Source organism: Mastigoproctus giganteus, chromosome 4 (assembly GCF_048544385.1).
Source record: "Mastigoproctus giganteus isolate SK-2022 chromosome 4, ASM4854438v1, whole genome shotgun sequence".
Taxonomy (NCBI): Eukaryota; Metazoa; Arthropoda; class Arachnida; order Uropygi; family Thelyphonidae; genus Mastigoproctus; species Mastigoproctus giganteus.
In genome coordinates this window covers 75,641,466-75,656,995 of record NC_143578.1, presented here as the reverse complement: position 1 = coordinate 75,656,995, position 15,530 = coordinate 75,641,466, and the positions used below count along the sequence as shown (strand labels likewise).

At 35.7% G+C, this 15,530-nt stretch overlaps 1 protein-coding gene across 4 annotated transcripts in view; it reads left to right on the top strand.

The window, feature by feature from the left end:
- Nucleotides 1-15,530, top strand: part of LOC150086843 (dual serine/threonine and tyrosine protein kinase-like) — a 130,332-nt gene that overhangs the window by 26,596 nt on the left and 88,206 nt on the right. For all 4 annotated transcript variants that reach the window (XM_090371620.1, XM_090371618.1, XM_090371619.1 and 1 more), the window contains exon 6: nucleotides 9,438-9,736. In XM_090371620.1, the coding sequence (XP_090227746.1) occupies nucleotides 9,438-9,736 (299 nt within the window). The remainder of the gene's footprint in view (nucleotides 1-9,437; nucleotides 9,737-15,530) is intronic.

The following is a 15,530-nucleotide window of genomic DNA, read 5'->3' as shown; positions in this document are numbered from 1 at the left end:
TCACATCCACAGATTTTATGTTGGTTAGGTTTCAGTATTTTGAGAAAAGAAAAAATGCACAATTGTTTAAAGTAGCGAACATTATAATTTTATTCCAGTACTATATTGGACTATGAGAGCAAAAACCTTTAGTAACAGCAGTCATGTTATCCTAAAAAAAAAAATTGTTTTCCAAATATCTCACTTCCAATGCATAGCAACATGGTGTGAGAAAAATCAGAGCTTTACAGAAAATTAGCACGAAAGTGGCCTTGTGGTGCATTTATTTTGTGTATGTATTACATACACAACTCTAAAGAATTTTTTTTTTTTGGGCTACATTGGTCTCCATTTAAAAAATATTATAATCAGTACCGATCAAAGCTGAAAACCATACTGGAGGAATACCGAAATTCACGTTGTTAAAATACTGAAATGCAATTTGATAGAGGATTATCATTTGAAAAATACAGCACAATATAAAAAAAAAAAAAAAGACTTTTTTTTTAACTGATTCATTTCAGTTTGATGTAAAACTTGTTCTATTGGATGACAAATTGTTTCTTGAAGGTGATTTTATTTAAGTTAAAAATGAATAAGATTTAACATTACATTTCAGAAAAATCAAAATTTGAGATTTCTAGGTTGGTAGCTGACTATGCATTCTATGTTTGAATGCAAACAAACTCGTGATGGCCATAAATAAACACTGGGATCTTAGGAATTCAGTATAGAAAGTCTGCTAGCTTTGACATCAAGCAAGTCTACAATTTCCAAAATTTGTTTCTAAACCCATAAAGTTTATGCTAAAAGTATATTAAATACTTGAAATTCTAAACCTTCATTGGATCTGATCAGCACATAATCACCTTGAAGTGACATTAGCAGAACTTGACTAATGCTGATTACTACCTTCATTGAAGAAAATATATCTTTTTTCCATTTCAGGTCATTTCAAGTATAACTCAAATAATGCATCTGTTTAGTATGAATTTTTCTTGAAATATTCCAGTAAATGCTTTCAGCTGTTATCTGTGTTTCAAAGTAATTGTAAACATGATTTATAATGGAGGAATGAAAATCTTTTAAAATTGGAGGAAGAGGAGATTGCAGCCATTGTTGTACAAATTCTGCTTATAAAACAAGACTATCTGGAATCCTGATCCAGAAGTTGATGAAACATAAATGGATGTGGTGTGGAAGATTATACTGCATAAAAAATGAAGTAATAACAAGTTTTTATTAACTTATTTATTTATTTTTTTTTTAATTTTTTCAAAAAGTTTTTTAAAAAGTATTTAGACAACCAAGCCAAAATAATCAGGAAAAATTAATATCTCAAAGCACTTATGCACAAAGTTTCATATTTACAAGTTTTCAAAATTCCATGAAGAAACTCTTCCTATGGAGTTGGGCAGTAAACTCACTGAAATGATTGGACTTTTTACTACAGTCAATAAGATGGTACCAGCAAAGTCATTGCTCTTTGGCCAATCAAGTTGTATTTCATGTTTTTTTTTTTTATTATTATTATTTTATTTTTAAGAAAATGCATATGAATAACACTGTAACTGCACTTGTGAACACATATGGGAAAGTTTATCGCAAACATTGTGCTGCTGATTAGTTCGTTAACCATTTGTCTGTGTTGTTCATGAAATGTCTCTGATGACATCAGTGATGACAAAGAAATAGATATTTTTCAATATCAGTTTGTGAATTTTATAGTGAGAACCTACCAGATGCTATTATGAAAGATGAGAGAACTGACGTACAGTGGTCCTTGTTTGGGTAGCTGACAATGTGCAAAAATATCCCTGGCCTGTTAGAGACATTCTTCCATGTATGACAGGCTAGGGATTGATACCTGGGAGTCTAAAATGCTGTTGAATTGATAATATTCAATTCCAACTTCTTTGCTTGCATCCATCAGTTCCATCAATCTAAATATTAATAATTAGGGGTCCGGCTCAAAATCCTGATAGTATCTACTATATTGTAAAAATATATTAATATAATTCTATATATTTATGTTTTTTTAATAAGTAAAAATTTACCATATTAGATTAATTTTGTATAGAAAGAATATAAAAAATAAAAATTTTAACGATATTTGTTATTAGCTGTACTTTCACGAATTCTTTGACAAGTACATTAGGCATGACCATGGGCACTGGCAGGATATTTTGAAAAGGGTAACAAGAAAAAATATCTGATTTTCTTATTATGATACTTAAGATTATTTAAGCATTATTATTAAGATTATTGAAGTATAATAAGATTATTATAATACTTAAACATTTGATTATAATTTGTATGATTTTTTTGCAAATTTTAATCTGTGATTTCGATATCATTAAAGATTATTGTCAGTAATGTGGTTTTTGTGAACTGATATACTTTATATATACAGTAAACCCCCGCTATTCGCGGGGGTTACGTTCCTGAGAAATTCGCAATACCGAAAACGCGAATACTGAGTTATGGCTCCCATAGTAATAAAGGGGTTCCGTTCCAAAGTATGAAATATATAAGAAAAACTAGTCTAAAATTTTGTCTATGTATGTATTATATGTACCTTCATAATATGACATGTACATAGACAGTACATAGTGAAATGCAAGCATATAGCATCGAAATGAAAATAAGAAACAATTTAATATTAAATGTAATATTTATTAGAAATTTCAAACCAGCGCCTTTGCTAGCAAAAAAAAACATCCCGCCAGTGCTATCAGCAGTTTCGCTAAAGTGTTGATAGAGGAGTTTTGCCTTTTCGCGAATGATGAGTGAACTTAACGGAATTTTATTTCGAGTTCGGTCTTCTATCCACAGATTTAAAGCCTTTTCCATTTTTTCTAATTTAACATCACGAGTTACAGAGCAAATTTTTGAAGCAATTAGCGCGTTTTCACGGACACTACGGCGGATTTTTTCTTCCGATTTCTTGATTGATCGTACCGTTGACTCATTGATTTTATAATGTTTTGCCACTGAGGAGACACTTTCACCATTAGAAATTTTGTCTAATAACTCAATTTTATTCGCTAATGTAATCACCTTCTTTGATATTTTCACATTTCTCTTTTTATTCGTAGCCATATTTTTGTAGGGGTAAGAAAGAACTTGTCCACAATAAAGTCACTTTCTTCCGTTAACGCACTCGAAAAAGTCTGTTTTACACTGCAAAACGGTAGATTTATCATTTTTGTAAGCATATCAATTTATAAATTGATAAATTTATTCAGTTTATAAGCATATAAATTAAAAGCAAACGACGAAACCTTCCATGACTAACACATACTGAACAAGGATTACCGAGAAACATCCACGCTCGCGATTTTTTCACCCCTCCCCCCCACCTACTGAGCGCTGTTTTGACCGGGAAAGATAATTTTAGCCACGCCCATGTTTTTTATGGCGGAAAATATTCACAGCGCTTTAAAATTCACATTTTTTCAGGTTTCATTTTATATTAAATCGGTGATCGCGAATACGCGAAACCGCGAATACAGATACCGCGAATAGCGGGGGTTTGCTGTATATATATATATATACAGGAAACCCTTGATTAGTGCGGCTAATGAATCCTTGAAATATACTGCACATATTTAAACCGCACTAATCAAACTTAAGAAACAATGGGAATAATTATAATGAATCCTTGAAAATTATGAAATTGTAAAAATATATTTTTTCTTACTCAATACGTACCTATAATGCACTGCATAGTTCTTAAATTATTAAGGAATAAATTTAAAAAAGATAGTATGATTTAAATTTTATTTTTTGCAAAAAAAAACTTATCTAACTTCAATTGAACAGTGGTAGCTTTCTTCCTTTCCTCCATGATTTTGCGATAACAATCAATTTGCTTATCTAACCCTCAACGAACGTTCATGCTTCTCTCTGCATCTGGATCAATCTCTAGTATGAGTTCTTTTGCTTTTTAAAATGTATTAAATAGTTCAAGTTTTTTGAATGAAATTTCTTTGGGAGCAAATTGCTTTTCTTCTGCTTCATTTTCGTCTTCTTCCTCGTATGCATGTTGATGCTCGATTTCAAGAAGATCGTCGTTACTTAAGTCTTTTGAATGCGATTCCAATAATTCTCTAACGTTTTCTGAATCTACTTCCTCAAAGCCGAGGTCTTTTCCAATTGTAGTAATTTCATCAATAACTTTGTTGACAGGATTAATGAAACCGCAAAAATCATTTGCGCATTCAGGCAAAAGATTCTGCCAGACAGCTCTCATGCAGTTGTTCGTCATTTCTTCCCACGATTTGTGTATGTTCTCAACTGCTTCTTTAATATCATAATATTAAAGAAGTTTAATATTAATAATAAAAGAATAAAAGAATATGAGTTACCAGAGCAAATTTCAATTTCAGAGTGGTATGGGGTGCTGCTGTTGAGCATTTTGGAGTCGATTCCCATTCATTTAAGTTAGAAGACCCTGGTGAGTGCGTATCACGTATTTGCCGCTTTAGGCGCCGTTGTGAGTTGCCAAGCACCGCAAGAAAAAAACAGCGCACTAATCAAATTTGATAACGCATATATTAAGGGGATAGTATCAAAAAAATTTTGCGCACTAATTAAAACCGCATTGTTCAAAACCGCATTAATCAAGGGTTTCCTGTATATATATATATATATATATATAATAAAATTATGTTTTTAGTGGCCATTTTGTTTACATGAAAAACATTTTTTATTGTAAAAACAATTTCTGAGATATAGACTAACTTTGTTTTTTTTTTTTAAATACAATCGGTATGTCGATTTCGACTGACAGGATTTTCGGTGGCACCGAATAATTAGTAATATCCCTCTATGTACAAGATGTGAAATACTGTATCTAGTGTACTGAAGGCGACTGCCCAAGTGTGAGCCAGTTAAGCAGAGTTGATTGTGGTATTCACATCACAACGGAATGCCACCCCTCTGTGCCACTAAGCAATATTAAGTGGTACATGACTCATTATCCAGTGCAATACCACTACTTTGCTTTATTGGAGGCTTGAAATGGCAAAACCAGCACTTAGGGTCCAGAGCAAAGCTATGGCAGTCCCATCTCTTCCTTTATGTAGCATGAGTGGATGTTTTTTTAGGTTATGACAGGCATCATGGCAAGATCCAATATTTGTTACATTCAAGGGTATGGCTCTAAAATGGTATTCACATGCTGGCCACTGACCAAATGTGTTAGTAACTTTCTAGAAGGCATTTGGATCAACTAGTGACTGGAGGGAGTCCAAATAGTGTGTATGCAGAGGGGTATTGTCAAGGCCAGGTTATATCAAGGAGCTAAGTACTGCAGGATACTATATGTGCTATGTGCATATATGTGCCATATCCAAAAATTTCATTAATTCATATGTGTTCACCTTTCCACTTTTATTTTATCTACTGAATGCATTATGAATGATCAACCTAATAGAACAAACGTATCTGCAAAAAGATCTAAACCTCCCAAAAACTTCTTCATTCATTTCACAAATATATGTGGTCTCTGTTCCAATCTCACTGATTCTCATTTCAGTCTACAATCTGCCAAGCCTCACTTTCTTTTTCTGGCAGTCTTCTTAGTTATCAGTTACCTCAACTACTCATCTCAGTTGTCCTAATTATTTGCTTTATGATTCACTTAAAAGGTAGTACTTGCATGTATGTTTGGTCTAATATTCCTTATCAATTGGGAATCTCTTCTGGCTTAATATTTCTCTGCCCCAATTCTGTCAAATTCATCTGTTGCCTCTCTCATTCTCCCAACTCTGCTAATTGCACAGAACTCTGACTTCCTTTCTTTGAAACTCTACTTCCTTTAGTTTAATTTTCCTAACAGTGAAGGAATTTTCCTTGGTGATTTTAATATTCACAGTTCCAGCTGGCTTCAGTTTTCTAGCTACATGGAACCAGCCAGTTAAGATACTGATGACCTCATACATCTTGTTCATTTACCTAACAGAATACCAGTCAATCCTAATTACAATGGAGGTTATGTATTGGGGTCTTTTATATTGGCTGTGGAAGAGCATCCATACAGAAATTAGCATTAGTTGAGGCATATGATGCAAGAAAGCAAGCTTATACAGCATCAGCAAAAAAAAAAAAAAAAAACCCCCTTCCCATTTCGCCCATCCGGTCACTCGAAATGGTTATCTCGTTCAGCCTTAAATTTATTTAAGCTATCAACTTCCACAACAACAGATGGAAGTCTGTTCCAGCAATCAACTACCCGCTGGCTAAAGTCTCCAGATGCTGCAACTTGCAGAACTTAAGGCTTTCTTTGTGAGCACACCCCTATGTTCCTCACACCAGTCTTGTTGTCCTTCTCGTAGTCGTTCTAGCAACTCTACATACTTCCTAAAATGAGGCCTCCAGATATGTATGCAGTACTCAAGTTGTGGCTTGACCATTGTCTTATACAAAGAGATAATTACCTCCTTAGCTCTGGGTATTACTCAAGTTTAACCCACTTTGGCAATCCAGATGGCAGGATTGAAAAAGGCCTAGTCACAAAGAAATACCTTTGTTGGGTGGGCATGACAAACTCCTGGACATACCATAGTCTTGGGCTCTGAGAACCCTTTCTGCTCCTGTAGTATTGACAAGAGCTGGGAACATATTTGTGTGCCTAGACTATAACGTCCTAAGGAACACACTGGAAACTACACTGCTTTCTTTCCCCATGGCAAGGAGAAGCTCTTCATCCTGTAGAGAAGAATTAGAAGTCTTTCACAAACTTTGCACAGACTGTTTTTTAAATGCTTAGAAGAAATCTCCAGCAAAATTTGCAAGAACACTGGTGAATTAACCTGCCAGTTATCCACACACCTTCCAGTAATCTCTAGGCACTGACATTTTGCCATCCCAGTGTGGTGTCTACATGACTACTATTATTGTAGTCTCTTCCAGTGTGAGATTAGCCTATACTTGGCATTGCTCCCCAATGCCAGACACTTCTCCCTGGCATGAGAATCACTGCGTGTTGACGTTTAGCCCACTCTGCCCCAATGTGTAATCCAACACACTCAAGGCTGCAGCCTCTACTGACACCAGGTTCATTGCATATGGTGTGGGATCTACTTTGTTGAAATTGAGGCTTCAGTGTCCCCAACTGTGAGATTTTCCTTCTGTCCAGGCACATGCCTCTGCTGATATGGTTCATTATGACTAGTGTGGGACCTCTCATGCCCAACGTGGGATACAATCCTAGATTAGCTCTAGCCATTGCTGACACTGACATCCCAGCCTAGCAGTGTGGGATTCTGTAACCTCTCCAGGGTTGGACTCAATCTCAAATGACGCCTCCATAGCCAGGTGGGCAGGAGCAGCAGTGCGTAGCACATGCTTCTTGATTAGACTGGGGTTTGAGCCCGTGACCACCAAATATGGAGGATGCGGAAAGGTCAGGGAATGACCACCTCATATCCCCGGAGCAATATGGCCTTAGTTGCTAATGCTCCTAAAATCCAAATAACAACAACAACAATCTCAAATCTTTTTTGGGTAGGATTATTCTGCAATTCCCTTTTGGGTTAGGATCTTCAAGAAGCTGCAAAGGACACTTCATCCAATGCAAGGTTTTCTTCACTTCCCATTAAGGGCACCCTTCACTTTCCCCCTGCAGATGGATGGATTTCTCCCTATGAGGAACCCATCCACCTGCAAGGAAAAAGTGAAGATTGAATGTCTATCTTCATCCTTCCAACTTTCGTCTTATTCAATGACTCTTCATTTTCATACTTATTCTGGGCTCACCCCAGCCTCGCTTAGGCAGTTGGGGTCAGCCCCATTATTGCCCGGTTTACTCCTGTCCCAACTCGTGTGCCACGGACAAGTACTACAGATCTCAAGAGCTGAAGTTTCCTGGTAGCTAAGTGGCCACAAATCATACAAAACTACACGTACCCACGACACACACTTCTGTCTTCACCGTGGAAACCTTGTGAAATAGAGGGAAATCTCTGGCAGAGCTGAACAAAACACACAAATACAGCTAACAGAATATGCGTAAATGCTAATCATGTGCCGAACGCTCAATCTTTTACTCATCCTTCAAAGTACTTAATCAATGTTATTGGTCCTATAGGGACTTCAGCTCACAATTTGGTGATGGTCTCTTCACCAGTGGTGCTTCTCTCTCTCTCTCTCATGACCATTCTCAGCCTTATGTTGTTTAGCATACAAGATTTTTATTGCCGACCGGGCTAGCCAGGTGGGTCAAGTGCCTGCCTGGCAACCCAAAGGTCGCGGGTTCGAATCCCGCCTCGGGCTTGGATCAAAGTACTGCAAAAACCTTGGGAGGTGCATTATGGCCACAGAAGCCGATGTGCCAACAACTACAAAAAAAAATAAAAATAAAAATTTATTCTTCATTTCTGTGGTTGGATTACTGTTTTAAATATTCTGATTTAAATGTTTGCTCAGATCATGAGTGAAATTATTCTTAAAGGGATGAATTCTTTATTCTATATTCCTCCCTGAAATCGTCCCTTAATTAAACGTTCATTTTCCAATAAATGTGCTAGGTAGCAGTGATCAGTTTATTTGGGATTTACTAATTAATCATTAATCAACTGTTTAATGATTTTAATACCAGTTTGCATGATTTCTAAGTGTTTAGTCATATTAACAGTACAACCTGGTATAAATTCATAATTAATTATGCATTTATAATCAAAATATTTTAGCATAACTTTAGAATACATTTTTTTTTTTTTTTTTTTTCAGATTCACAATAAATCAGTTCATCTCTTGTTTCCATCTGATCTATTGTTAAAAAAACCATGGGAAGTTGCATTATCTTTTCATGTTTGAGATCAGACTTGATGATTTAGAAACTAAAGTATTATATTCCACTTTGAAGCATTATGTCTTCAGTTCTTATTTGATGACAAATCCAAATGATGTCTTCTAACCCAGAAGACAAGTTGTTATTTGTTAGAGTGCAAGGTCTCCCACACCTTGCATCATCCTCAGTGAAATCTCATCCATCCTTGAAGTGCATTCAGATATCCTCTTGATAAAGTTTTTTCACTGTATGCTTCTATGATGACCTCTTCAGTCTCTGAAGCTAACTTCTTCAATAAAAAAGCAAACTTTAATAGATCCTTTTCAAAAGTGACATTAAAAAAAAAACAACAAATATGAAATAACCACAGAGCAGAAAAAAAAAATAATGTACAACAACAGAAAAATAAACTTTTCCATACAGTGCAATCAAAATGCCGCTTACTGTAAATAAATAATCTTAACATTCTAGGTTATGAAATAAAATAAAGTTCTTATTCGAGGTTCAGATATTTTTAATAAATTCATTCTTGGAACTTTCAGTCCTATCTTGCATATAAAAATGTAGAAATATGTAGCATAATTATTTATATTGCAAATAAAGTATCCTGTGAAAATCTTTACAAAAATTACTGCTCATGATTTTTAAAATTTTATTCTAGCATTCTCCTTTTTACAAGGCAGATTCTACAATCTCTTTTGGTAAATGCTGCGACAGTTCTCAATAATGCACATAATAAGTGCTTACGCATGTTCATTTTGAGTGCTTTTGACATGACCTGGGATATGATGATTACACCAAAACGTATTGAATATGCCAGACATCGTGAATCAGAATTATACGAGTCTTTGATGTCTATTGCAAATTGTAAACAAGAAGAAATTCGCCAGTTGATTGTGGAAACAATATCTGCACTGAACGATGAGCTACTTGAAAAAGCTGCACAATATGAATTCCATGGTATGTTAATGTTTTTCTTTCTATACATTAAAAAAGTTTTCCTCCTAGTGATATTTATTTGAGCCAATGGAAGAAGAGGGCGAGGCAATTACATCACTTATTCAAGCCATAACTGCCTCCATAATGTTCACCAACCTCGTGTACGTGGTTCCCTGTCTAATACATGACCACGTCCAGCATCATTTGATGTTCCATTGTAATGTTAGCTGATGAAGGGACCCGATATAGTTTGTATATTTGTAAATATTTTAAATATTTGTATAGGTTGTAAATAGTTTAGTCCTGCTCTTTTGGATGCAACAATATTGCTCATGCATTACATAGATCATTACTTGATTAGATGTTGATCAGTGTGTTTGTCCAGGTGTGTCTGAATCCATGATATTTGATTTGCTAATTATACATACTAATGTAGTAATTAACACAATGCCAGGACCTAGATTGGCAATCACCGATTCCGTGAAGATTCATGACGGCGTCATGAGTCTTCACGGAAATATAGAGAGAAACACACTGAAAAGTTACGAACTAATCATAGAATAAGTTCCATGATGACGGAGCAAGTGGAAAATCAATGCTACAGGAAGCGGATAGCTAATATGGACCAAAAACAGGCCGAAACTCTGTGAACCGTTAAATGGCTCAGACTTAACATAAGATCTTCAAGATCCCGACAATGAACAAACCACTGAGGTATCATATTGCGATTTAGGTGATATGGTAGATAGTCAACATTGCAGTGGATTATCTTTTCACAGCGAACTCAGAAGAGCTGCACATTCGTGTTGAACAGAGGGAAGGTATGTTTGCTGAAGGCAGATACCTATCCAGATGCTTTAGTCTGTGCAGGCAGCACAGTGGTATCGTCACCGTCCTCCCCACACCGGGTGGAAAACGCCCAGGTTCGAAACCTGTTGATAATGCAAGGAACTTTAATGGGCTTTTTTTACTCCATGGCTGAGTTAATTGGTCTCGGGCATAGATAGCAGTTTTTTTTTTTTTTGTCCAGCCAAACAGGCAAATCGACCAGAGAACACACACAATTTACAGATACAAATCTGGGTTTATGTAATCAATTATGGGTAACCCTAATATAATAATAATAATATCCAGATGCTTTAAAGACTTTGTTGTTTGATAACACGGAAAAAGGGAGATGCTCCCGAGAAAACGTTCAAGTCTACAACAATATTTACGTCTTCGTGTCTTTTAATGCCAAAAACAATGACTTTCAGAGTGGTTATTGTTATGTTGTCATTTGGTTTTTAGGAGCATTAGCAACTAAGGCCATATTGCTCCGGGGATATGCAATGGCCATTCCTTGACCTTTCCACATCCTCCGTATTTGGTGGTCACGGGCTCAAACCCGAATCTAATCAAGAAGCGTGTGCTATGCAGTCCTACTCCTGGCTACGGAGGCACCGTTCAGAGTGGTGGCGGCCCTTATACGATGTGAATACAAGGAAGTGCCATGGTGAAAGGAACGATGAGTTTAATGTCCGTTAGAGATGTTCCACAATTCAGCCAAATCTACATTTATAACAACGGAGAAGCGTTGATGGAACCAGCTAAAAGAGTGAAACGGACTGATGTAGACTCGAATGTTTTCTCGCTTGAGTATACATCAGTGGGGATTGGCAAACGAAGTGAGAAGGGGCAGAGCCCCCTAGTATTTTATTAAATAAATAATTTATAGGTAATTTTATAATATTTTTGAAATTAAAAGATAAAAATAGCTTTAAAAATTTATATAGAAAAGTAAACGCTGATGCTACATATGAAAAATAAAATTACTTTATTCTTTGTGCAGTAACTTTATGCTGGTTTGCTTAACAGTGGATAATTCTCAAGAATAATCTTTCGAAAGTATTTTATACTCGTATCATTAGGCTTGTTCGCTGAATACTGGTCTCTGCTGACATGTTTGAATGGAATTTTTGGTATTTTTATTGATTGACGAAATTTGGTTTATCTGTATTTCTAAAGTGCTTCTCAATTTACTTCACAAATTTATATACTCTTAATTCCAACCTATTAAGGTTAGAAGTGAGAGTACATAAATTTGTTAATGAAATCCATTTTCATCTATAGTCTTATAAGCCACACTTTTGATAACAAACCTATTATAATGATGTTGTGATCAATAAATATTTATAAATGTGGATCTTAAAGTCACAGTTGTGGCTTTTGTTTGGTTTTTTTTTTTTTTTTTTTTTTAGGAGCATTAGCAACTAAAGCCATATTGCTTCGGGGATATGCGGTGGTCATTCCCTGACCTTTCCACATCCTCCGTATTTGGTGGTCACTGGCTCGAACCCCGGTTTAATCAAGAAGCGTGTGCTACGCACTGCCACTCCTGCCCACCTGGCTGCGAAGGCACCATGTGGCTTTTGTTATGCTAATTTGTTTACTTTATATCACAGCTGACATACTTTTAGTGATTGCATTTTTGCTTGTAAAGAGCAAGGCTACAGTTGTTACTGCAGTATTTCTTTCAAATACAAACAATGTCAAGTTACAAAAGTAAGAAGCTTCATTTTCAGCCCTTTATGGATGTACTGCTGTCTTTGCTGTATTTTTAAGTAAAAACAAAATGTGTGAGCGCGTACGTGCGCATGTATTAAATCTACTAGATAAGCACTCTGGTATAGATTGTGCACCATCCCGAAGCTCCATTGATACCAGAAAGTGCTCGTCAGACCCTAGGTGCATGAAGACAATTTGTAATTAGCAAAATTGGATGGAATGCAATATGATTGCCGCGATGAGGAGTGTGCTAGTCAAATTACTTACTGTATTTTCTAGACCACAAGATGCACTTTTTTTCATGGAAAATGCCTAAAATTCCCCTCATCTTGTGGTCCAAATGTATTAGGTGCATGCAATAATATAGATTTTTTTTTTTTTTTTAAGCTTGGTTTATATTGTTGCTTAGCATATCCAAGCAAAGCATTTCTGCATGTCTCACTAGAACTTGTGCTGTGTTGCCAGGAAAAAGATCAGTAAATTCTGGTCAGTTGTGAAGCTCGAACCCTTTGTTCTAAATTTCAACATGTTGAGCCCTGATATGAAGAATCACAATCCATACATGAAATATTGTAAACCAGATTGTTTGTTGTGAATTCTGACCACAATGTTTGTTTAAAACAGCATGTAACTTTTTTGTAGGTTTAAAAACTGTGTTCATAGCCGAAACCCTTGAACCCATTTACTTGCCAAATGATGCATTGATTTGGCTGATGCTCTATAAGAGAACCGATGCTCTATAAGCAAGCTTATAGAGCAGCGATTCTCAAACTGTGTTCCTTGAAATGTGAACAAGTGTTCCACGAAAAATAGCAATTGATAATTAAAAAAATATAAATAAAATAAATAAACTTTTGCATATTTGTGCAGACACCACCTTTGTATCATTATAATTTTTAACTTTTTTTTTTTTTTTTTTTTCGGTTATTAATATGCTGGCATAGACTAATAATCAAATAGACTGCAGAACACTTTATTTTGGTGGACTTTACATAGAGAAGTATGCATTGAAGTAATGATATCTACTAAAAAGTAGCAATGTAGTGATCTAATATGCCATTCGTATGCGATTTAGCTGGGAATACATGGGTTGAAGGAGAGAGGGAGATAAGTAAACCGATATCATAACAAATCTCGCTTCCTTGTTTAAATTTTTTTAGATAATTATCAGTATTTCGAAATACTATTATTAAAATAAATGACAATGGATGTGTGGTTGAAAAAAGGAACTTTAAAACGAGAAGCAAGTACTTCTCGTATTGCAACTGTGGTCGATGAAAAGGAACATAATAATATTGTCACACTTCAAAGTGAGGATGAACAATTGCAGCCTTTTGTTTCCCAAAAATCCAAAGTGAAAAAAACAGGAATCAACTAATAAAAGACCAAAATGAAAGTGTGATGACAATTATTTGAATTTTGGCTTTACATGTGTTGTAAAGATGCTCCTGATGCACAGTGTGTCGTATGTAATAAAATATTACAACCAGTTCTTTGGCTCCTGCTAAACTTGTTTCATAAGTGTTCCATAAATATGTGTTCCTTCAACATATTGTGAGATGAAAAGTGTTCCATCAATATATTGTGAGATGAAAAGTGTTCCGTGACTAAAAAAGTTTGGGAAACACTGTTATAGAGCATCAGCCAAAGAAAAAACACCCTACCTGTCTGTCCCCTCTAAGAATCTGTATAGTTCTTCCTTGAATTTATTCAAACTACCACTTTTACCACAACAACAAATGCAAGTTTGTTCCAACAATCAACCACCTGCTGGCTGAAGGCAAACTTCCACTCATCTATCCTGCAACAATCCTTCCTCAGTTTGAAATTTATGTCCCATCATGTGTGTAGCCTCAGCAAGAGGAAGAATGCCATCAACATTGAGCTTACTCAATCCATTCATGTCTTTAAGCATCTCAATCAGACCTCCTCTCATGTGCCTAGTCTCCAGATGCTGTAATTTGAAGAACTGAAACCTTTGTTGGTAAGATCACCATTTTGTTCCAAATACCAGTGTTGTTGTCCTTCTCTGCACCCATTCCAACATATCTACATCCTTCCTAAAATAAGGCCGCCAAACCTGTATGCAAGATATGCCCTAACCATGGCCTAGTACAAAGCGATAATCACTTCCTTATCCGTTCTAGCAAAGTTTCTGTATATCATTGACAAAACCCCATAAGTTGTCCTAGAGCCTGTCTGCACTGCTCAAACTTCATATATGATTGCACAATTACCCTCAGTTCTTTTTCATTTTCCACTACGCTGAGTGTAGTGCCACATGGAACATTAATCTGGGATTACTGCTTACCCTTGTGCAGTACCTTGCATTTGTCATGTTCACCTGCCATTTATCAGTCCATTGGCCTAATTTTTCTACATCTTGTTGCAGTAGTTTACCTTGATTACTGTCATTAATCACCCTTTCATCCTTCATATCATCTGCAGACTTGCGCATTTAAGCCTGATATACCTTCATCAATATCATTAATAAATATTGAAGACAACTAGTCTTCCTGTCTTCCTGTCTTCTCCCACTCAACCATCTCTTTATGCACTGTAATTTTTTTTATTAGTATATGTCATAATTTGCAAGAATTAAGCATTTAAATTTAACATCTGATTATATCAAAACACTCATCATTTGGCAGTATTAAAACAACTATTTTTCTGGCCACCCATGAAGCCTGTCCAAGCCATTCTGAAATTCATTAACATGATCTCTGTTATTAACTACCTTTTCAGTCTTTATCATCTACAGGTTTCAACATTATAACCTTTATTCTCTCTTATATATCATTCAAAAAAGATCAGAAACAGGTGTGGTTCTAGCACCAAACCGTAAGGAACCCTCTGCCTCCTGTCCATCCATCTATCTATAAATCAACCTCAGGATCTTGCTAACTACCCCAATAGATTCCAGCTCCCATGTGGAATCATGTTAGATGCTTTGCTGAAGTCCAAGTATATAATGTCAAAACTGTTTCTTGCATGAAACTCAAATGTAATCATGTCATAGTAATTTATCCTGTTGGTCAAACAAGGTTTTCCCTTTGTTAGGTTTCACATGTTGTGATCCATTTTGAATATTATACTTCTCAAGATGATCCTGTAATGCATCTTGGCCTGACCATAGACTCTGACTTCCCTGCTGCTGAGATGAAATTAACTAGTCTAGTTATTCATCTGATTAACTCTGTTTTGTGTATTGGCAACACATTGACACTTTACCAATCCCAGGGAATTACCCCAAAATCTAAAGACAACT